At 42.1% G+C, this 24,178-nt stretch overlaps 1 protein-coding gene and 1 long non-coding RNA gene across 4 annotated transcripts in view; one reads left to right on the top strand and one right to left on the bottom strand.

The window, feature by feature from the left end:
• The window catches only part of LOC145546146 (uncharacterized), a 60,550-nt gene extending 49,986 nt beyond the window's left edge, over positions 1–10,564 (bottom strand). Inside the window, exon 1 of the long non-coding RNA XR_014082559.1 lies at positions 10,393–10,564. This is a non-coding gene — a long non-coding RNA (uncharacterized LOC145546146). The remainder of the gene's footprint in view (positions 1–10,392) is intronic.
• Positions 10,565–10,706: 142 nt separating this feature from the next.
• Positions 10,707–24,178, top strand: part of EEA1 (early endosome antigen 1) — a 133,163-nt gene continuing 119,691 nt past the window's right edge. For all 3 annotated transcript variants that reach the window (XM_081592122.1, XM_081592121.1, XM_081592120.1), the window contains exon 1: positions 10,707–10,971. In XM_081592122.1, coding sequence (XP_081448248.1) covers positions 10,948–10,971 — 24 coding nt within the window. In that variant the 5' untranslated portion in view covers positions 10,707–10,947. The remainder of the gene's footprint in view (positions 10,972–24,178) is intronic.

The following is a 24,178-nucleotide window of genomic DNA, read 5'->3' as shown; positions in this document are numbered from 1 at the left end:
ATTCATGCTTACAGAGACTGAAATGTCATTTGATTAATTTACAATGGGCAATAAAATATTCATGTGGATTGTTCTGCTTGCCTCAACAGGATAAGTGCATTTACTCTTTAAAGACAAAACTACCTGGGAAGCCGATTATAATTGAAAATTTGAGGGGTCTTTATTCAGAACAAGAGGAGGAAGCTAGCTGAATGATGCTCCTCAGGGACAGAATTTTCAGGTAGCTTAAAGTGTTTTGAGTCTGTGATGTTCCCTTCTCATCCTTAAAAGGGTTGAGTACAATATGGAGATATGTATAGGCCCCCATAGCTTAACTGGGGGCAGGGCAAGAGTTTGGAAAGAGCAGGAATTGGACAGACAAAAGGATGATGAATGTAGCATACATTCAGCCAAGTGGATAGTATGTCATGGCCCATAAGTCAGAGAGAGACTGTGCTGACCAAAAAAACTGCCCTAGTTCAGCATGCCTGAAGCATACAGTGCAAAAAGAAAATAACATCAAATGACCTGGAAGGTTTTGCAAATCACAGTTTGAGGTTTTTGTCCTCAAAATGATGTTTCCTCAAAATGAGGAATTTTAAGCTGGGGAGTAATGAAGATCAGGTTTGTGCTTTAGTAACATCACTCAGGCTGCAGGGTAGAGAATGAATTAGATGGGTGCAAGAACAAGATCAGAGAGGAGTTGCTCCTAGGTCAGAAAAGAGTGACTTGAAAATCGGAATGATGTGAAGCAGAATTTACAGAACAGGGTGATTAATTAAAAATGGGCAGAAATAAAAAGAGAACAGGCAAAGATGGCAGATTTCTAGCTCGGGAATGGTCGTGCCAGCAATGGTATGGGAACCCAGGAGGTCATAGGGAAGTGAGTGAAGGGTGGGCTAAAGAGGCGCGTGATGAGTCAGTTTAGAGTTCAGACATTTTGAAGTAAGCTAGAGGATTCTGTGCCCCTGCAGTGGAAACACAGTCTTAACCACTGGACTGCCAGGGAAGTCCTGGTATTTGTCTTTCTCTGTCTGACTTCACTTAATATGATAATCTCTAGTTACAGTCATGTTGCTACAAATGGCATTATTTCATTCTTTCTTTATGGCTGAGTACTATACACACACACACACACACACACACACACACACACACATATATATGAATAGTATATATGAATGTCATATTTATGAAAAGATGAAGACCATATCTCCTTTATCCATTAATCTGTTGATGGACATTTAAGTTGTTTCCATGTCTTGGCTATTGTGAATAATGCTGTTATGAACATAGGGATGCATTTATCTTTTTGGATTGGAGTTTTCTTTGGATATATGCCCAGGAATTGCTGGATCATATGGTAATTCTATCTTTAATTTTCTGAAGAACCTCCATACTGTTTTCCGTAGTACGGAAAGTAAGTAGAGCTGCACCAACTTACATTGTGCAAATTGCTCAGTTGTGTCCAACTCTTTGTGACCCCATGGACTATACAGTCCATGGAATCCTCCAGGCCAGAAAACTGGAGTGGGTAGCCTTTCCCTTCACCAGGGGATCTTCCCAACCCAGGGATTGAACCCAGGTCTCCCACATTGCAGACAGATTTTTTTACCAGCTGAGCCACAAAGGAAGATGGGAATTTTTGTTGTTCCACTTCTACATGATTCTAAGGTCTATTTTGTACTTTATCAGCTCTTGCTGTTGTTCAGTTGCTAAGTTGTGTCTGACTCTTTGCAACCCCGTGGACTGTAGCCCACCAGGCTCCTCTGTCCTAAGCTCAAGAATACTGAAGTGGGTTGCCATTTCGTTCTCCAGGGGATCTTCCTCTACCAGGGATTGAACCCGCATCTCCTATATTGGAAGGCAGATTCTTTCCCACTGAGCCAGGGAAGCCCCTACTGACTTTATTTGAGGTTTAAATGCAATAGACTTGACCATGACCATATACTTATGTACATGCATGTATATATATATATATATATATATATATACATATATGATTTTTAATAAACTTTAAAACATAATTTCCTAAACCTGCTTCCAAAGAAACTCAATGAAGACCTGATACTTTTCTTAGAGTTAAGTCAACTAGAGTATGGGGAAAATCAGTAGGGACTTCTGGAGAATTCATGTATCTCCCCACTGCTTTGAAGTTCTTGCCTTTGCCTCCCTCCTCATCCATCCCTCAAGGGTTGAAAGAAACACAAACTGATACTAGACTTCAATTAGTTAATTCAATGATGCTAATATAATTTGTTAAAACTGAACAATTCAGTTGAGAAGAATAAAAACTAATCACTGCCAAATACCTGGTGAATAGTCCTGTGTGCATTCCTTAGAATCCTTAAACTGTCTCTGCCTTATTTATACAGTCATCATCTGCACTTTACTTATCGTGTTGTCATTTTTCATACATTTGCTTCTACTTGGAAATGAATCATTTGGTGGTCACACATGAAATTAACAAGGAGAAAAATGTTCTAATTTACGGAAGGCAGAGAATAGGTTGTTTCTCATAAATATTGGGAAATTTTGAAGAGTTAAGAAACATGTGGTCAGTCACTCAGTCATGGCCAACTCTTTGTGACCCCATGGACTGTAGCCTGCCAGGCTCCTCTGTCCATGGAAGTTTCCAGGCAAGAATACTGGAGTGGATTGCCATTTCCTTTCTCCAGAGTTAAGAAACACACATACATATAAATTATACTAAAAGAAGAAAGACTGCTGAGTAGGAACAAAGATGTTGGATTGCTTTCAACACTGTTGGCTTTGAACCACATCTTCACAAGTAGGAAGATATTAGTTTATGTACAAGGATATTAGTTTGTAAAGCAATTGTTATGGAAATGATCATGTATCCTTCTGTCTGAGTTTAGGCTGCGCTAACAAAATTCCACAGACTGGGTGGCAGAAATCAATTGCTCATAGTCATGAAGGCTGGAAGGCTGAGATCAGGGTGCCAGCATGGTCAGGTGAGGGGCCACATCTGAGTCACTGATTTCTTGTATCCTCACATGAAGGAAGAGACTAGAGAGTTCTTTATGGTTTCTTTTATAAGAACACTAATCCCATTATTGAGGGCTCCACCCTCATGACCTACTCATCCCCCGAAGGTGCAACCTAGTAATACTGTCAGCTTTGGGGGTTAGAATTTCAATATATGAAGTTTCTGTTCTGTTCACTCATTAAACTGTGTTTGACTCTTTGCGAACCCATGAACTGCAGCAAACCAAGATTCCCTGTCCATCACCAACTCCCAGAGTTTACTCAACTCATGTCCATTGAGTCGGTAATGCCATGCAACCATCTCATCCTCTGTCATCCCCTTCTCCTCCCGCCCTCAATCTTTCCCAGCATCAGGGTCTTTTCCAATGAGTCAGTTCTTCACATCAGGTGGCCAAAGTATTAGAGCTTCAGTTTGAGCATCGGTCCTTCCAATGAATATTCAGGGTTGATTTCCTTTAGGATTGACTGGTTGGATCTCCTTGCTGTCTAAGGGACTCTCAAGAGTCTTTTCCAACACCACAATTCAAAAGCATCAATCCTTCAGTGCTCAGCCTTCTTTATGGTCCGACTCTCACATCTGTACATGACTACTGGATAAACTGTAGCTTTGACTACATGGCCTTTTGTCAGTAAAGTGATGTCTCTGCTTTTTAATACGCTGTCTAGGTTGGGTCACAGCTTTTCTCCCAAGGAGCAAGCGTCTTTTAGTTTTGTGCCCACAGTCACCGTCCACAGTGATTTTGGAGCCCAAGAAAATAAAATCTGTCACTGTTTCCACTTTCCCCTATCTATTTGCCATGAAGTTTTGGGACTGGATACCATGATCTTAGTTTTTTGAGTGGTGAGTTTTAAGCCAGCCTTTTCACTCTCCTCTTTCACTTTCATCAAGAGGCTCTTTAGTTCCTCCTCGCTTTCTGCCATTAGAGTAGTATCATCTGCATATCTGAGATTGTTGATGTTTCTCCCGGCAATCTTGATTGCTGCTTGTGAGTCACCCAGCCTAGTGTTTTGCATGCTGTACTCACATAGAAGTTAAGTAATCAGGATGACAATATACAGCCTTGATGTACTCCTTACCAGTTTTGAACCAGTCCATTGTTCCATGTCTAGTTCTAACTGTTGTTTCTTGTCCTGCATACAGGTTTCTCAGGAGGCAGGTAAGGTGGTCTGGTAGTCCCATCTCTTTAAGAATATTCGACAGTTTGTTGTGATCCACACCGTCAAAAGCTTTAGTGTAGCCAATGAAGCAGAAGTAGATGTTTTTCTGGAACTCGCTTGCTTTTTCTATGATCCAGTGGATGTTGGCAATGGATGTTGGAATTTTCTAGTTCCTCTGCCATTTCTAAATCCAGCTTGTACATCTGAAGTTCTCAGTCCACGTACTGTTGAAGCCCAGCTTGAAGGATTTTGAGCAGTACCTTGCCAGCATGTAAAATGAGTAAAATTGTGCGGTAGTTTGAACATTCTTTGACATTGCCCTTCTTTGGGATTGGAATGAAAACTGACCTTTTCCAGTCGTGTGGCCACTGCTGACTTTTCCACATTTGCTGGCATATTGAGTGCAGCACTTTAACAGCATCATCTTTCAGGCTTTGAAATAGCTCAGCTGGAATTCCATCACCTCCAACAGCTTTGTTCATAGTGATGCTTCCTAAGACCCAGTTGACTTCACACTCCAGGGTATCTGGCTCTGGGTGAATGACCACACCATTGTGGTTATCAGGGTCATTAAGAGCTTTTTTGTATAGTTCTTCTGTGTATTTTTGCCACCTCTTCAATCTCATCTGTTTTTGTTAGGCATGAATTTTAGTGGGGGCAAAAACATTTAAAACTTCCTTTCCTCGTTCATCAGGAAATATTTATTTATTGCTAATCATGGATTGAGCATTGTTTTAATTATTGGGGATACAGAAGGGAACAAGAGACAAGATCCTTATATTCAGTTTTCTCTGCTATGCAGAGAATTAGAATGGGGAATCTGATAGATTGGAGACCCCTTTAATACTTTAGATGAGGTGATCCTTGAAGATATCTCTGAGGAGGTGACTTTTAAAGTACCATATGAATGCCAAGAAATTAATCACAAAGCATTTGCTGAATAGAAACTGTTTGAGCAAAGGCAGGAATAAACTTTTTGCAACTGAGGAAAAACCAGTTCAAGGAGGCTGAAGCAAAGTAAGCTAAGTGTTGTAAGTAGAAGGCAGAGAAGCAGGAGGGACCAGATCAACAGGTTGTGTGAGCCAGGATAAGGTATTTGGACTTTATTGTGAGTGTGATGGGAAGCTACAATCAAGAAGGACAATGATGTTACTTAATTTGCATTTTAAAAAAGTTGTTTCTAGCTGCTGTATAGTGAACAGATTATAGGGAAGCCAAAGGAAAAGCAGAGAGATCAACCAGGAAACTCTTCCAGTAGTTTGGACAGGAGATGAAGGTGCTGTGGACTGGAGTGATCATGGAAAGAAGTGGCAGGTTTGGCGTATGTTTTGGAGGTAGACCTGCTGGATTGGATGTAGAGAGGAGAAGTGATGAAACAGACAAAAAGAAGATAATGCCAAGATTTCTGGTTTGCTTCGACTAGTTGGGCAGCAGGACATAATGAGACAGGAAAACTGGTGAAGGAGCACTTTTGAAGATAAAAATGAAACAGTTTTTGGTGGGCCATGTTAAGTTTGAGGTGCTCGTTAGACATCCAAGAAGAAAAATTAAGTAGTTGGCTTGTCATCCAAGTCTGGAAACCTGGGGAGATTCAGCACTGGAGATGTAGACTCGGGCAAATGGATGAAATTTAAAGTCAAGAGACTGGTTGAGATCACTTCTAGGCCATGTGGGATAGATGAAAGAAGGGGTCTTAGAACATTAAGGAGGCACTCTAAGATATGCAATAGAGAAACCTTCAAACAAGTATTAGGAGGAATGGACATTGAGAAGAAAAACCAGAAAGTAAACTGTCAAGGAAGTCAAGAATAAAATAAGGAGAGAAATGTCTAAGTGTTCTCAGTGTGAACAAGAGTCAAATAAAGTAACAGAATAAAATAAGGAGAGAACAGTCTAGTGTTCTCAGCGTGAACAAGAGTCAAATAAAGTAAAAGAAAAAAAATAAATTTGTCACTGGATTAGGCAACATGTATGTTGTTAGTGATCTTAATATGAACAGTCTCATCAGAGTAGATAAGAAGGCAGCGTGATTGGAGTGGGTTAAAAAGAAAATCATGGCATCTGGTCCCATCACTTCATGGGAAATAGATGGGGAAACAGTGGAAACAGTGTCAGACTTTACTTTTTTGGGCTCCAGAATCACTGCTGATGGTGACTGCAGCCATGAAATTAAAAGACGCTTACTACTTGGAAGGAAGGTTATGGCCAACCTAGATAGCATGTTTAAAAGCAGAGACATTACTTTGCCAACAAAAGTCCGTCTAGTCAAGACTATGGTTTTTCCAGTGGTCATGTATGGATGTGAGAGTTGGACAGTGAAGAAAGCTGAGCGCCGAAGAATTGATGCTTTTGAACTGTGGTGTTGGAGAAGACTCTTGAGAGTTTCTTGGACTGCAAGGAGATCCAATCAATCCATCCTAAAAGAGATCAATCCTGGGTGTTCATTGGAAGGTCTGATGTTGAAGCTGAAGCTCCAATACTTTGGCCACCTCATGCGAAGGGTTGACTCATTGGAAAAGACCCTAATGCTGGGTAGGATTGGGGGCGGGAGGAGAAGGGGACGACAGAGGATGAGATGGTTGGATGGCATCACCGACTCGATGAACATGGGTTTGGGTAGACTCCGGGAGTTGGTGATGGACAGAGAGGCCTGGCGTGCTGCAATTCATGGGGTCGCAGAGAGTCGGACACGACTGAGCGACTGAACTGAACTGAAAAAGAAAATGAATAAAGACTGAAGGAACTATAGGTATGAAAGCCGCCACGGGGCATCCAGAGAAAGAAGACAGGAGGAAAGCATAACAAGAGTCTGCTGGGCAATGTTGAGTGTCTATCTGAGATCTGTGACTTTTAATGTGAAATGAGTCCAATAGCCCGAGCTCTATATTTGTACCTCTAGTGATATTCAGTTGCTCCTGTACAGCAAGCAGTAGTTGGGTAGTCATGTTTGGGTTCTGCTATATGAAAACAATGGAGGAAGAGAGAGCTGAAGTTAAGCATATTTGCAAAGGGTGGGGGTGCTATAAAGTTATATCATAGGCTTTAAGTTGGGTTTTGATGGAAATAAGGATGCTAGGGAAATGGCAAACTCTGGGAGACAGTGAAGAACAGAGAAGCCTGCCATGCTACAGTCCATGGGGTCACAAAGAGTTGGACACAACTGAGCAATTGATCAACAACAACAACAAGGAAAATGGCTGATAAAAAGTAAGAAGGGCCAATGAACTGGAGGTCTTGATGGAGTCAAAGAACTGGTGAGATGTGGATGTAAAAGAGTTAAATGGATAGAAATTAGCAGCCAGAGGTCTTTCCAGGTGGCGCTAATGGTAAAGAATCCGCCTGCCAATGCAGGAGATGCCTGAGTTCCGGGTTTGATCCCTGGGTTGAGAAGATGCCCTGCAGAAGGAAACAGCAACCCACTCCAGTATTCTTGCCTGGAAAATCTCATGGACAGAGGAGCCTGGTGGGCTACAGTTCATTGGGAAGCAAAGAGTCAGACGCGACTGAGCACGCACGCACTTGCTATTTGCTTGCTATGTTAAACTGGACTGTTTTGTGTGGGAAGCTGCTAGATTATAGTGAAGGATATTCTTACATGATGAAGTTTCACCCACTGCTTATTTTCCTTTGGAGTAATTAAGTTCTCTAGTCTATTATTCCAGTGATGGAGTTATCATAAGAAGAAGATAGATTTTTTTAATAACCCATCTTGCTAAGCAGTAGATGAGAATCTATTATATTAGTCAAAAGATTCCACTAGAGAATTTCGGAGGAGAAGGCCTTAGAATGTGACATCAATAAGCAGCTTTAAACTAATTTTTGAAAAAATAAAACAAATGTCACTTTAAATGTAAAAAGCTGTTTCCTTTCTTTGCTTACAAAACTTGTGATGTCAAATGTGTGTTTTTTTCCATACTGAGCAATTCTCCAATTCTCTGGACACCACCCAGGTATCCTACAATTTAATTCAGTTTTGGTACTAACAACCCAGAGTTAGCACAGACCCCATAGGCTAAAGGCTCTGTCCCACCAAAAATGCTCTTACTTCAGATACCACTTGAAAGTCCCAGGTTGTCACTTGTACTTTGGGCCAACTGGTTATAAATTGGGGGTTCCCACAATACTTTCCCCAGCTTATACAATTTGCTATAATCCCTAACAGGACTTCCCAGGTGTTGCTATTGGTAAAGAACTCCCCTGCCAATGCAGGAGATATAAGAGATGCGAGTTTGATCCCTGGGGTGGCAAGATCCCCTGGAGGAGGGCATGGCAAGCCACTCCAGTATTCCTGCCTGGGAAGTCTCATAGACCAAGGAGCCTGGTGGGCTACAGTCCATGGGGTCGAAAAGAGTCAGACAGGACTGAAACCACTAAACACACATACACATCTAATTGCTAACAGAACTCACAGAAATACTTTACTTACTCTTATTGGCTTATTACAAAGGTTACCACTCCACAACAGCCAAATGGAAGAGAGGTATAGGGCAAGGTATAGGGGAAGGGGTACAAAGCTTCCCCATACCCTCCAGACAGGTAATCCTCCAGCACCTTGATGTGAGTCAATCTGAAGTTCTCCAAACCTCATTATTGAGGGTTTTTTATGAAGGTTTCTTTATATAGGTATAATTGATTATATCATTGGCCAATGGTGCTTGTCTTCCAGTTCCTCTTCCCTCCAGAAGGTGGAGGGGGAATGTGGCCTCGAAAATTCCAACCTTATAATCATGATTTGGTTTTTCTGTAGACCAGCACCCATCCTAAAGCTATCTAGGGACATCCAACCATTCACTAGCATACAAAAAGACATCAAGACTCTGGAATTCCAAGGGTCTTAGAAGCTCTGGTGTCTGGAACCAGGGTCATAAATCAAACATTACAACAAAAGATGCTCTTATTATCCTATCACTCAGCATATTATACTCAGGGGCAGGGACCAAATCTATGCTGATTATATCACAGTTTTATCACTTTATGTTGGTGAAAATATTTCCCATATTGTCTGAAAATAAAGTACCATTGCTTTGCTCTGTTTGCCTGGAAGTATTTAAGTGCACTGTCATCAGTAGTGATTAATAATATATTAGTTGTAGGCACGACTGTTGTGCTGCACTATAGACACACACACACATTAAAAACCAGACATGTTTGGATAGAAACAACATATTACATCATATAATGCTTTATTTATATTTTTACAAAACATTTTTAACCTTAATTGGAAAATAATATTTGCTGCGTTTTTTCAAAAGATCTGTATCTTCTAATAAGCACTCCATTCATTGCTTGGTAGACTTCAGATGGCACCCCCAGCAAGTTAATTGCATTCTTCTCCTCCCCTTCCCTATTTAAGGGCTTCCCTGGTGCCTCAGATGGTAAAGAATCTGCCTGGAATGCCGGGGACCTGGGCTCAATCCCTAGGTCAGGAAGATTCTCTGGAGGAGGGAATGGCAACCCACTCCTGTATTCTTGCCTAGGAAATCCCCATGGACAGAGGAGTCCGGAGGGCTACAGTCCATGGGGTCGCAGGACTGAGCGACTACACTTTCCCTGGACACGACTACACCTTCCCTTTCTTTCACTTTCCTTATTTAAACACTATTGAGAGCCCCCCCAACCCCAAGTCGAACCTCTTAGGTTGTGAATACTGGCAGAATGGTAGGATTTCACAGCTATGATTTCTGAGTGTAAATAATGATGTCGTGCCTGGAAGTCAGTTCCAGGTCCACTTCCAAGTCCATGTCCTTGTTTTGGCAAACTGTTCATCTGTGACCTCATTATTTATTCTTAATCTATGAAACAGATGCATTAAGGTTGATTCACTTCATATACATCTATTATCAGAAGAGGATTTCAAATTCCTTAGGAGAATGGACCAAGCATGGGCTTTAGATGGTGCAACATGTTAAGACATCACCCCATTAAAAATTGTTGTTATAGTCCAAAACAGACAACCCCAAACTTCTTTTACTAATTCAAATTCCAGTTTCTTCCTACCCTTTCTTCCAGTTCTTTACCTTCCCTTCTGCTGAAATTAGGAGCAGGAAGGGAGATGGGAAAGGAGCCAGGGATTGGACCAGGGGAGAGAAGCCCATCAGACCGGTTAATCGTGTCTGTGATTCTCTCCTTTGCTTCCATCCAGGGACTAAGCGCTTCCAGCAGAAATGACGGTCCCGTTCAGGAACGGTCAAGGCCAGGGTCACATTGACAAATTTTACAGAGTAGTCTAAGGTGCAGTCTAGGTACCTGCCCCGAGATCCCTCTTGGTGTCGCAGTCACGGACCCCCACCGGTCCCCTAGCGGGTACGCGGTCTGAGCGCGGGAGCGTCCTCCGACGGAGCGCGGGCGTGCGCTCGGCGGCCGTGGCGTCCCCCAACCAGCCGGAAGGAGCGGCGGCGGCGCCCACGTCCCGCCGCCTGTCCGTCACGCAACCACCCACGCCGCCGCCGCTTTCGATTGGTCGCAGACGCGGGCCAGGCCCCTTCTAGCCCCGCCTCCCGTGGATGGACAGGCCGAGAGGGCGGCGCGGCGGCGGGCGGGTCCGCCCCGCTGTCAGTTACGGGGGAAGACCTGGCAGGCGGGCGGCGCTGGCTGGCTACCTCGTCGCTCTCTCGTGCGCCCTCCCTCTCGCAGCTCGCGGGGAAGTCGGGGCCGCCCGAGCGGCCGGCGGCACCGCCTCGCCTCGACCTCCTCCCAGTCCTCTCCCGGCTCAGTCCCTCCCGCCCGCGCACCCCCGAGTAGTGAGTGGCCCCCGCGGAAGGTTCGGAGAGTCACCGCGGCGGCGCCGGTGGTGTTTAAACCATGTTAAGGAGGATTCTGCAGAGGGTAAGAGGGAGAGCAACCGTCTTTCCAGGAGCACGTGAGCGGAGAGCCGGAGCCCGGGGACGCGGAAGCCGCCCCCTCCTCAGCGCGGGCTCCTTCCTTCTTTAGGCCCCGCAGCCCGGGCGGCGATTAGGCCTCGGTCGTCTGCTCCGGGGGCAGGCCGCGGGGGCAGGGCGGGGCGGCGGCTGGGCAGCAGGCCGGGGCCAGGCGTCTGGTCTCTCGCGGCTCCGCACGCCCAGGCCCCGGCCCGGCTCTCGCGCGGGCTGTCAGTGCACGCGGGAGGGTGTGGTGCCGGCACGTTCCTTCCAGAACCTGGAGTGACTGTGAAAATGGAGAGTTAGTGCCTGCGGGTCCGGCCGCGCGCCAGGCCGGAGAACGCGGGGTGCGAGCTCGGGGGAGGCGGGCTCGCCTCTTCCCCCAGCGCTCGCCCAGCTTGCCCCCCAACTTTCTACGACGCACACCTGCCTCATGCGGCTTCGTTATCTCAGCTGGGCGATCCCGCAGGGTGATGTGGTGAAGCCTGGCCTAGCATCGGCCCAGTGGCGGTACCGACACCTAACTGGCAAAGTCAGCTGCGAAGGAAGATATTACTCACAGTTGGCAACTTTTTTTCTCCTCCAATTGAAAATGCGTTTTCCTCTTCTAGCCTAGTACCTTTTTCGAGTTATCCAAGAATAAATCAGTTGTAAGCTTTACCTAACGGAATGCCCCTTTACTTTCTGCCAGTGCTGTGTCCATTGCAGATCTGGAAAAACCTTGAGATATAAAGATTGAGTATTGGAAAGCTGGAGGTGTTTTGTTTAGGAATCAGTTCCTAGAATAAGAATTAAAATGTTTCTATAAGAATTACTGTTAACTCAAGTTTTTGTTTTGGTTAGCTTTTTTAAAACCTCTTTTTGAGACTAATGGGGATGCAACAAAAAAGTAAAAATTGGTTGAAAATTTGGTGCCGAACCCATTAGTTGGTTCCTGAGGGAGTAGAATAACTAGTTCCAAGCACAAAAGGAGTTATTGAATTTGTAGTATGCAGTCCAGGAAAGTGCTAAAGAGAGTTGAGTCATCCCCTGTATAGAAAGGGAGTGTCCTTGCACCAGCAGAGCTTTGTGAAACGTTCAAGTCAAGTGACACTTGGTCATATATCAGGGGGAGAAATAGTTAATTTCTGTATCTGCCACCTTGTATTGACATTTGATGATTTTTTGCAATGTTTTGTCAGTTTTTTGAAATCTTGATAAGTGCTGTTTTTGTCGGTAGCAAGGGCATGCGCTTTACTCTGGCCATCAGTTCAACATTAAGTCATCTGTGTATGATTTACTCGCACTGATTAGAGAGTTTTCTTTTTTCACACCTGAAGGAACTCATTTCCTCATGCCTCAGATTTTTTTGTCACGTAGTTCCACAGCTGAAGATTATCAGTAGTTTGCCTGTGGTTTGCTTTGAAGTTTATAAATGAAACAAAGTGTTTACTGACTTAAGAACAGCGTCTAGTAGTTATAGGTTAGTTTTCAGAAATACAGCAGCTTTCAGGTACTCTTGGTTTAGTGTTCTTAAGTGTTACAATTGTATAAAGGTCATTTTGAGTGTTGGTGCATACACATCAATGGCTACAGAAGTTTCAGGGTGAAACTACAAGATGGGAATTTGTTCTGGTTATTGCTGAGATGTTATAAGTCACTTGGAACATGGCATTATTGACATCTGTGAGCAGATAATTCTTTGTTTTAGTGGGCTGTCGTTTGCATTGCAGGATGTGTAGCAGCATCCCTCCCTTCTACCCACTAGATGCCATAGCACCGCCCCCCCCAATCCCTTACCCACTCTCGTGACAACCAGAAATATCTGAAGACTTTACCAGATGTCACCTGGGGGCAAAATTGCCCTGGCTGAAAATCACTGTCTTAAATTTATATATTCTTTCATAGGAAAGTTTGAATTGTATCTCATAGCTTACTACTTTTTTTTTCCCTTCAGTATCCTTGAGTGGCAGTAAATGCAAAGTATCTGCTAGGGGCCTAGGAACCAGTTAAATAAGATACAGGCCGGCCTTTTGGAACTCACAGGTGGTTGAGGGAATGGCCATTTAAAAGTAATGGTAGTGCTTTGTAATGGAAGAATGAATAGTGCCTGGGGGCCACTTCCTGGGAGAGGATTGGGGCGCTCGGGAAAAACTTCTGGGAGGAGGGTATATTTGCAGCTCAAAAGAGGGGAGGGTAGGTTGGGCTGTGGGAACTGTGGCTGCCTAGACCAGAAGTCATAAAATGGGCATGTACTATTAAGGGGAGTGTGAATAATTAAGTTTAGGTAGGCAAATGATGTGCAGGGATTGGTAGGAGGTGAGACTGCAGCAGGAGGACCTAGAGTCCCCTGGGTGGAATTTGGCTGTAATCTTATAGGTGGGTCCATGTTAATGCCCAGCATTTAGTAGGAGCATTTGGATAAATCCTTAAAGAAACCTTGTAATTTGTATTACTAGTTTAAACTCCACAGGTGGTATTTACTGACAAGTATAACTTGAACCTTTATGTACCATGGCAACCATTTTATTTTCTCCCACCTTGATAATCTTATTTCTCAGAAGAGGTCATGAGATATAAGATTAAAACTAAAGTGACTTGGAAGAGAAGGGGGCGACAGAGGATGAGATGGTTGAATGGCATCACTGACTCAGTGGACATGAGTTTGAGTAAGTTCCTGGAGTTAGTGATGGACAGGGAAGCCTGGCCTGCTGCAGGCCATGGGATCGCAGAGTTGGACGTGACTGAGCAACTGAACTGACTGAGGGTGGCTTATTTAGAGATTTGTTTGAAATGGTGTTCATGCTTTGAAATTAAATTGCATACTTTTTTAACATTCTGTTTTTTACATGACTTTTTCATTTTAACTCTTGTAATTTTCCTCTGAATAGTGTACTTTAAATAGCATTTTTGAAAAAAGAAACACTGTGCATATAGTCAGTTGTAACTCAGAATCTTTGAACATCACCAATGAGGTATCAGGGTACTTTATAGAAAATTTAGTTTCTGATTTTTCTTTCTTCCATTAGCTACTAAAAGGTGTTTCTTTGAGGCTTGTAAAAGTCTGAAAAAAAAAAAACAACAAACCAACACATTGAAGTAGCTCTAATATGTTTGTATTGATTGTTTTGCTTAATAGGCTTTGAAGAGAAATGGAGATTTAAAGAGCTTCATGGCTGAAAGACACCAGCATTTAGTACTTCCGGCAGTTTATAAACTTTGTTGCCATTTCATTCTTAGGGATTTTACTCTGATTTAACTGAGATCTTTAAGTGTATTAGATTTGCTTTTATTGGTAATAACTGCTAAAGAAAAAATGAATTTAATTCAAGAATTGTGGAAACAGAAGGCTTCTTTTATGGTTAATGGGTCTCTCTGATTTTAAAAATGAGGAAGTAGAAAGGGAGAGATTAAGTGTTTTATCTAAAGCAACACAGTAGGTGTCAGAACTGAGACTAGAGCTAACTTGTCTCAATCCATCCCCCTCTCACTTTTTTTTAAGCACCTTGTTGCCCTCTCCTCTGCTCCTCAACTGATATGGTTAGCGCTGTGCTGGTCGTTGTGGAAAATATGGAAAAATGTGAGATCTAAATTCTCAGGGAACCTACATGATTAAATGCCAAAGTGAATTATATAGAAAATGAAGGCTGTAGTAGTACAGAGGAGAACTGATCAGAATGAACCTGTGTGAGTGGAGAGTCTCCTTGGAGGGATGGAGTTTTGAAGAAGATGCTTAGCAGAGGAAGAGTTACTTTCAGTCTAGGAAGGAGTTTATAGTATAAACAGACTCAGAGATGGGAATGATTTCATTCTTCCTGCTATCCCTCCATTCTTTGCATATTGCCTTTCAATAAACAAATGTTTAATATTAAATAACACTGGATATGTGCTAGATACTGGAGGTACGGCAGTGAATAAAACTGATTCTTACCCTTAAGTAGCTTAAAACCAAGTGACTTAGAGATAGAGATCTGCTTCCGGCAGAAAGAAATTGAGAGAGAAACTTACAAAGATTGTGTGACACTTCATCGTGGAGATTCTTGACCATCTAGCTCAGCCCTGTCCAATGCAAATACGAATTATATATGTGATTTAAAGCTTCTAGTAGCCACATTTTAAAAAAGTGAAGAGGGACTTCCCTGGTGATCCAGTGGTTAAGAATCCGCCTTGCAGTGCAGGTTATGTAGGTTTGAACCCTGGTCGGGGAACTAAGATCCCACATGTCGAGTAGTCACTAAACCTGTAGTAACTAAGCCTGTGTGCTACAACTGCTGAGCCAGAGAGCCACCAGTAAGACAATGCAGCCAAGTAAATAAATAAAGATAATCACTGTCAAGAAGACATTTTTTAAAAAAGTGAAGAGGTGAAATTAATTTTAAAAATAGATTTCTTCTGACCCAATATATAGTCAATATAACGACCCAATATATCTAAAATGTTTCAACATATAGTCAACGTAAAAATTACTGCGATATTTCAAAAATTACTGATGAGATTTTTTTTTTATACTAAGTTTTTGAAATCTGGTTTGTATTTTGCACTAACAGCACATCTAACTTTGGACAGGCCATATTTTAACTGTTCAGCAACCTTTTATAGTTGGTGGCTACTGTATTGGACAGTGCAGTTCTAGTTGAATACGTATATACTTTTAAACTTTTATTTGGAACTAATTTCAAGCTTACAAAAAGTTATAAGAATAAAATAATACAAGAAACAGCCGTATACTCTTTTATCTAAATTTACTTATTGTTCACATTTTATCCTGTTTGCCTTATTATTGCATACTTCTCTCTCTATATATGTGTAATTATTTTTTTGTTTTTCGTGAATCACTTGAGGACCAGTTACGGCTTTTCACCTCTGAAAGCTTCAATGAAGAACAGGGATGCTCTTTTACATAACTTCAGTATAGTTGCCAACTTCATAAATTTACATTGATTCTATTTACTATTCATAATTGCATTTTTTTCAATTGACCTGATAATGTCCTTTGTAGTATTTCCCCCTTACTAGTGTAGGGTTCAGTTAGGTTTATTTATTTTTTTAAAAATAATTTGTTTATTTTTGGTAGCGCAAGGTCTTTTTTGCTGTATAAGGGCTTTCTCTAGTTGTGGGCGGGGTGGCTTCTCTTGTTGCAGAGGATGGGCCCTATGTGAGTGGGCTGAGTAGTTGTGAAACACAACATGTGGTGTCTTCTTGTACCAGAGATTGAACCCTTGTCCCCTGCATTGGCAGTCGGATTCCTATCCACTGTACCACTAGGGAAGTCACAGTTAGGTTTAGATATTATATATAGTTGTTAGCTTCTATTAATCTGAAACATTACCATAGCGTTTCTTTGTAATTTATGACATTTTTGAAGAATACAGATCCCCTCTTGCTTCCCCCCCCACCCCACTATAGTGTACCTTATGTTGTGTTGCCATTGTGAGTAGATTGAGACTATGCATTTGTAACTGGAATATGGCCTAGAAGTTGTTGTGTCCATCTCTGGTTATTATATTTGGAGACCCATGTCTTTTTGTCCTTCATAGGTAATGTTAACTTTGATTACCTTGTCAAAGTTCGAGGTGTGCCCAATTTTTGATTCTTGCTTGATCTGGTCTTCACCATAATGACTGCAAGTTGATGATTTTCCCACTGTAGCTCTGCTACACATTTACCAGTGGGTTCTTGTCTTTCCCCTCCCTTGCCTCACATCCCCACCCTGCCCCACCCCCCATTCCTTCCTTTTCTACTGGTGTGGACTCATGATTTCATTTTTATAAAAATGATCTATAACTCATCACTGTACTTAATTATTTTGGTGTTCAGTTTGTACCACATTTGAACAGTAGGAGCACCTTCAGGTGGCTCCTGTGTCCTTTTGTCACGCCCCTATCATTTTTTTGAACTCTTTTCTTACTTTCTGGCATAGTAAGATATTCCACCTTTACCTACTCTTTCCCAGCCCTGAAATTAGCCATTTCTCTGAGAAGCCCTATTCTTTTTAGTGGGGAATGGTATTAGCGACCAAGGTCTGGGGTAGCTTTCCTTCTTATTTATTTCAACAGACAAATCCAACATTTTGAATTTTGTTCTATAGACCTTAGGAAATTAATAGGATTTTACTAAACAGTGAAATATATTTGGTATGTAGGGGAGAAAAAAAATTCTCCTCTACCCTCTTTGGGTCTCTGTGCTGTGTTTAGTCACTCAGTCATGTCCGACTCTTTTTGACCCCATGGACTGCAGCCCACCAGGCTCCTCCATCCATGGGGCTTCTCCAGGCAAGAATACTGGAGTGGATTGCCATGCCTTCCTCCAGGGGATCTTCCCAACCCAGGGATCGAACCCAGGTCTCCTGTGTTGTAGGTGGATTATTTACTGTCTGAGCCACCAGGATATCCCCTGGGGGTCTCTGGCTGGGCCTAAGAATTAGACTGTCCAGGACAGATTAACAGGAGAAAAGCATACACATTTTATTAAGTTTTTACATGTACATGGGAGCCTTCACACAAGAATGAAGACCTGAAGGGACCAGAGAGGAAGTCTTTGCACCTTTTAGATAAAGAAGCAAGATTTGTGAAAAATTGACTGGGCTGAGGTAGTAACTGGTCAAGAAGTAACTAGGAAGATAAGGGTTACTTTAACAAGGTTGGTTTGTATAGATTTCTCAGTCCTAAATTCTCTGTCGCTAGTAATGAGGGCATCTTTACCCCTGATACAGTGAGGATCCGTTTCAACAGGAGTTTTATCTCCTTTTTTCTGGAAGAAAAAGTGAGACAGGAATCTGAGTTCTTGTCTGTGGAACCAAAGAATGGAATCCATGAACACACACTCACAGTAGCAAGTGACTAGGATTTATTAATAAGAGGAGGAGAGTATAAAGCCCTCAGCGTAGACATTGAGAGGGGGTAAAGAGTCCCTCCAAGGTGGGACTTACAGCTGTTTTTATACCCTTCCTTAAATCACATTATTTCTAACCAATCAGTTTAAAGGATACTTAACATCTTTGTGACTTCTCTTTATGGACCTTTCCTTATGGTCTTACATCCATACATGGCTGCTGGTAAAACCATAACTTTGACTAAACAGACCTGTGTTGGCAAAGTAATGTCTCTGCTTTTTAATATGCTGTCTAGATTGGTCATAGCTTTTCTTCCAAGGAGTAAGCGTCTTTTAATTTCATGGCTACAGACCATAAAGAAAGCTGAGAACTGAAGAATTGATGCTTGTGAACTGTGGTGTTGGAGAAGACTCTTGAGAGTCCCTTGGACTGCAAGGAGATCAAGCCAGTCAATCCTAAAGGAAATCAGTCCTGAATATTCATTGAAAGGATTGATGCTGAAGCTCCAATACTTTGGCCACCTGATGCAAAATACTGACTCATTTGAAAAGACCCTGATGCTGGAAAAGACTGAAAGCAGGAGGAGAAGGGGACAACAGAGGATGAGGTGGTTGGATGGCATCACCGACTCAATGGACATGAGTTTGAACAAGCTCTGGGAGTTGGTGATAAACAGGGAAGCCTGGTGTGCTGCAGTCCATGGGGTTGCAGAGTCACTGGAACAGAACTGATGGATTCTCTTGGTCCTTGGATTAAGTCACCACCCTTTTTCATCCCCTCTCGCCATTTTACCATGGACCAGATGTATGGGCTTAAGATTAATGATCAGTTCAGTTCAGTCGCTAAGTCCTGTCCGAGTCTTTGCGACCCCCATGGACTGCAGGATGCCAGGCCTCCCTGTCTATCACCAACTCCCAGAGTTTACTCAAACTCATATCCATTGAGTCAGTGATGCCATCCATCCATCTCATCCTCTGTCATCCCCTTCTCTTCCTGCCTTCAATCTTTTGCAGCATCAGGGTCTTTTCAAATGAGTCAGTTCTTCACATCAGGTGGCCAAAGTATTGGAGTTTCAGCTTCAGCATCACTACTTCCAGTGAATATTCAGGACTGATTTCCTTTAGGATGGACTGGTTAGATCTTGCAGTCTAAGGGACTCTCAAGAGTCTTCTCCAATACCACAGTTCAAAAGCATCAATTCTTCATCGCTCAGCTTTCTTTATATAGTCCAACTCTCACATCCATACATGACTAGTGGAAAAACCATAGCTTTGACTAGATGGACTTTTGTGGGCAAAGTAATGTCTCTGCTTTTTAATACGCTGTCTAGGTTGGTCATAACTTTTCTTCCAAGCAGCAAGAGTCTTTTAATTTCATGGCTGCAGTCACCATTTGCAGTGATTTTGGAGCCCCAAAAATCGTTTGTCCCGTTTCCACTATTTCCCCATCGATTTGCCATAAAGTGGTGGGACCAGATACCACAATCTTCGTTTTCTGAATGTTGAACTTTAAGCCAACTTTTTCACTCTCCTGTTTCATTTTCATCAAGAGGCTCTTTAGTTCTTCTTCGCTTTCTGCCACAAGAGTGGTGTCATCTGCGTATCTGAGGTTATTGATATTTCTTCTGGCAATCTTGATTCCAGCTTGTGCTTCATCCAGCCCAGCGTTTCTTATGATGTACTTGGCATATAAATTAAATAAGCAGGGTGACAAAATACAGCCTTGATGTACTCCTTTCCCAATTTGGAATTAGTCTGTTTTTCCATGTCCAGTTCTAACTGTTGCTTCCTGACCTGCATGCATACAGATTTCTCAAGAGGCAAGTCAGGTGGTCTGCTATTCCCATCTCTTTCAGAATTTTCCACAGTTTGTTGTGATCCACACAGTCAAAGGCTTTGGCAGAGTCAATAAAACAGAAGTAGATGTTTTTCTGGAACTCTCTTGCTTTTACAATGATCCGACGGATGTTCGCAATTTGATCTCTGGCTCCTCTGCCTTTTCTAAATCCAGCTTGATCATCTGGAAGTTCACAGTTCATGTACTGTTGAAGCTTGGCTTGGATAATTTTGAGCATTACTTTGCTAGCATGTGAGATGAGTGCAATTGTGCGGTAGTTTGAGCATTCTTTGGGACTGGAATGAAAACTGACCTTTTCCAGTCCTGTGGCCATTGCTGAGTTTTCTACATTTGCTGGCATATTGAACGCAGCACTTTCACAGCATCATCTTTGAGAATTTGAAATAGCTCAACTGGAATTCTATCACCTCCACTAGCTTTGTTCGTAGTGATGCTTTCTAAGGCCCACTTGACTTCACATTCCAGGGTGTCTGGCTCTAAGTGAGTGATCATACCATTGTGGTTTTCTGGGTTGTGAAGATCTTTTTTGTATAGTTCTTCTGTGTATTCTTGCCACTGCTTCTTAATATTTTCTGCTTCTGTTAGGTCCCTACCATTTCTGTCCTTGATTGAGCCTATCTTTGCATGAAATGTTCCCTTGGTATCTCTACTTTTCTTGAAGAGATCTCCAGTCTTTCCTGTTCTATTGTTTTCCACTATTTCTTTGCACTGATCACTGAGGAAGGCTTTCTTATCTCTCCTTGCTGTTCTTTGGAACTCTGTATTCAAATGGGAATATCTTTCCTTTTCTCCTTTGCTTTTCTCTTCTCTTCTTTTCACAGCTATTTGTAAGGCCTCCTCAGACAGCCATTTTGCTTTTTTGCATTTCTTTTTCTTGGGGATGGTCTTGATCTCTGTCTCTTTTACAGTGGTATGAACCTCTGTCCATAGTTCTTCAGGCACTCTGTCTATCAGATCTGATCCCTTAAATCTATTTCTCACTTCCACTGTATAATCGTAAGCGATTTGATTTAGGTCATACCTGAATAGTCTAGTGGTTTTCCCTAGTTTTTTCAATTTAAGTCTGAATTTGCCTATAAGGTGGTGATCCCCAGGTGATCAGTAGGTGTTTAGCATATGGAACAGAATTTAATTACTGCCCTTCCCTGGATCTGAGTGCTGATAATTTATCAGACTAAAGAGACATTCCAGGAATTCAGGACAGTGGAGCTGGTTGCTTACTGAAAACAGTACCAAGGTCTCAGAGTTGTACACTGCCTGCCTAGTAATTTCTACTCAAAAGGAGGATCAGAGTGTTCTTCTTGGGCCTGCTGTTTAAGTGCTTTTAATGAAAAATAATATACCAAAGTGACATATTTTAGGGTTACATATTTTGGTTTCCTTCAGGCACATACTAGGAGTTAATGTTTGCTGAATGAGTATCTAAAAGAATGTTTTAAGAAAAAATTAATTTGTCAGTGTTGCATGTGATGCATATTATAGAACCGTAGGAGAGTATAGGCAGAGATCAGAGGAGACTGATTTTAAAATCAAAGCAATTATGATTAACGTTATGATGATGGCAATGTGAGCAGAAAAAAGAGATGAATAGGAAAGATCTGAACATATCTCCTTCTCAAACATCTTTTGTCTACTATTTGATGTGGATGCACTTATGAGTAAAATAGACATGAACCCCTGTGGAGCTGAGTAACCAGGGCCGAACTGTGGAACTGTTCAAACAGTCATAGTTATGTGGTCACATCCATGGGTGAGTGATCTGAAGGAAAAGCATAGCGAGCCCCAGAAGCAAACAGCAGGAGGGCTCTGATCTAACTAAGATGTTCGGGACGTCCTCCCAGATTAGTTACACATTTAAGTTTGATGAAATTATTACTCATTTACTGAAGCGAATTTTGAGAAGTAGAATTTTTTCTCACTGTGTAGATTTATTTTTAGTGTGTTAAGAATAAAAAAGAGATTAAGATATGAAAGAACCAGGGCTAGAATTGTTTTCTTACACTGGTGGTCTTTGCTGGAGCTGAAGAGATAGTATAATTGGTCAAGAACCTGAACTCTGTAGCCAGACTGTCTGGAGTGGCATCTGCACCTCATTTACTAGCTGGGTAGCTTTGGGCAAGTTTCTTGACTTCTCTGTGTCTCATTAAAATGGTCATGATAATAGTACCCTTCTCATAGAGTTGTGAGGATTAAGTGAATTAATACATGTGACGGTCTTACTACAGTATCTGGCTCCGGGTAAATTCTCTATAAATGTTAGCTGCTGCTGTTGTTTTTTTCATTATTACATACTCCAGATTTATTCAAGGAATGCTTTTCTTATCACTCCCTTGTTATTTATGTATTTTTTGTACTTTGTGTTTGTGTAGGCATTTTTCACAGTGTTGAACATCTGTTCTAATTACTGGCTGGGCTTGAGATATTAAAACTCTTGCAGAGTTTTAATGGAGTGAGACAGATACTTAAATTTAAAAAATTACAGAGCAATATGATGTGTCAATAGATACCCGGAGGAAGAATGTGATCACAAAAGAAAAAGCAATTCTATGGTGTAAGGGGGAGAGGAAGAATATACAGAAAAACTATACAAAAAAGACCCAGATAACCACGATGGTGTGATCACTCACCTAGAGCCAGACATCCTAGAATCTGAAGTCAAGTGGGCTTTAGGAAGCATCACTATGAACAAAGCTAGTGGAGGTGATGGAATTCCAGTGAGTTATTTCAAATCTTAAAAGATGATGCTGCGAGAGTGCTGCGTTCAATATGCTAGCAAATGTAGAAAACTCAGCAATGGCCACAGGACTGGAAAAGGTCAGTTTTCATTCCAATCCCAAAGAAGGGCAATGCCAAAGAATGCTCAAACTACCACACGATTGCACTCATCTCACATGCTAGCAAAGTAATGCTCAAAATTATCCAAGCCAAGCTTCAACAGTACATGAACTGTGAACTTCCAGATGTTCAAGCTGGATTTAGAAAAGGCAGAGGAGCCAGAGATCAAATTGCGAACATCTGTCGGATCATCGTAAAAGCAAGAGAGTTCCAGAAAAACATCTACTACTGTTTTGTTGACACTGCCAAAGCCTTTGACTGTGTGGATCACAACAAACTGTGGAAAATTCTGAAAGAGATGGGAATAGCAGACCACCTGACCTGCCTCTTGAGAAATCTGTATGCAGGTCAGGAAGCAACAGTTAGAACTGGACATGGAAAAACAGACTAATTCCAAATTGGGAAAGGAGTACATTAAGGCCGTATTTTGTCACCCTGCTTATTTAATTTATGTGCCAAGTACATCATGAGGAACGCTGGGCTGGATGAAGCACAAGCTGGAATCAAGATTGCCAGAAGAAATATCAATAACCTCAGATATGCAGATGACACCACCTTCCTGGCAAAAAGTGAAGAAGAACTAAAAAGCCTCTTGATGAAAGTGAAAGAGGAGAGTGAAAATGTTCAGTTAAAACTCAGCATTCAGAAAACGAAGATTGTGGCATCTGGTCCCATCACTTCATGGCAAATAGATGGGGAAGCAGTGACAAATGATTTTTGGGGCTCCAAAATCACTGCAAATGGTGACTGCAGCCATGAAATTAAAAGACTCTTGCTGCTTGGAAGAAAAGTTTATGACCAACTTAGACAGCGTATTAAAAAACAGAGACATTACTTTGCCAACAAAGGTTCATCTAGTCAAAGCTATGGTTTTTCCAGTAGTCACATATGGATGTGAGAGTTGAACTATATAAAGAAAGCTGAGCGATGAAGAATTGATGCTTTTGAACTGTGGTGTTGGAGAGGACTCTTGAGAGTCCCTTGGACAGCAAGGAGATCCAACCAGTCCATCCTAAAGGAAATCAGTCCTGAATATTCATTGGAAGGAGTGATGCTGAAGCTGAAACTCCAATACTTTGGCCACCTGATGGGAAGAACGGACTCATTTGAAAAGACCCTGATGCTAAGGAAGATTGAAGGCAGGGGGAGAAGGGGATGATAGAGGATGAGATGGTTGTATGGCATCACTGTCTCAATGGACGTGAGTTTGGGTAAGCTCGGGAGTTGGTGATGGATGGGGAAACCTGGTGTGCTGCAGTCCATGGGGTTGCAAAGAGTGGGATAAGACTGATCGAGTGAACTGTAGCGAACTGAAGGGGGAGGGAGGGAGATAGGGAGTAGAGATGTTGAAGGCCTTGCAGAAGCCTGAGTGCCTCAGGCAAGGAGGAACAAGGGACAAAAGGCATTTTCAGAGTTGGGGACCAGGCAGATGCAAAAACCTGAAGCAGCCTAGGACATCTTAGGGAAATTGTGAATATTTCTACATGTGAATAGAGATAGTTAGAAGAAATGAGACAGGAGAAGATTTTGGATTTTATACAATAGACAATATAGAGCCACAGAAAGTTCTTAAATAATCAAATTTGTAATAAGGAAGACTCTTCAAAATTATTTTTCCCAGGTAGTCTTTATAAAAAGTAAATCAGGTGAATCAGTCATCTGTCTAAAATTT

The sequence above is a fragment of the Giraffa tippelskirchi genome, chromosome 4 (assembly GCF_054371585.1).
Source record: "Giraffa tippelskirchi isolate mGirTip1 chromosome 4, T2T-mGirTip1v1.2.pri, whole genome shotgun sequence".
Taxonomy (NCBI): domain Eukaryota; kingdom Metazoa; phylum Chordata; class Mammalia; order Artiodactyla; family Giraffidae; genus Giraffa; species Giraffa tippelskirchi.
The sequence above is the reverse complement of the archived record's forward strand: the minus strand, read 5'-3'. Positions and strand labels throughout refer to the sequence as shown.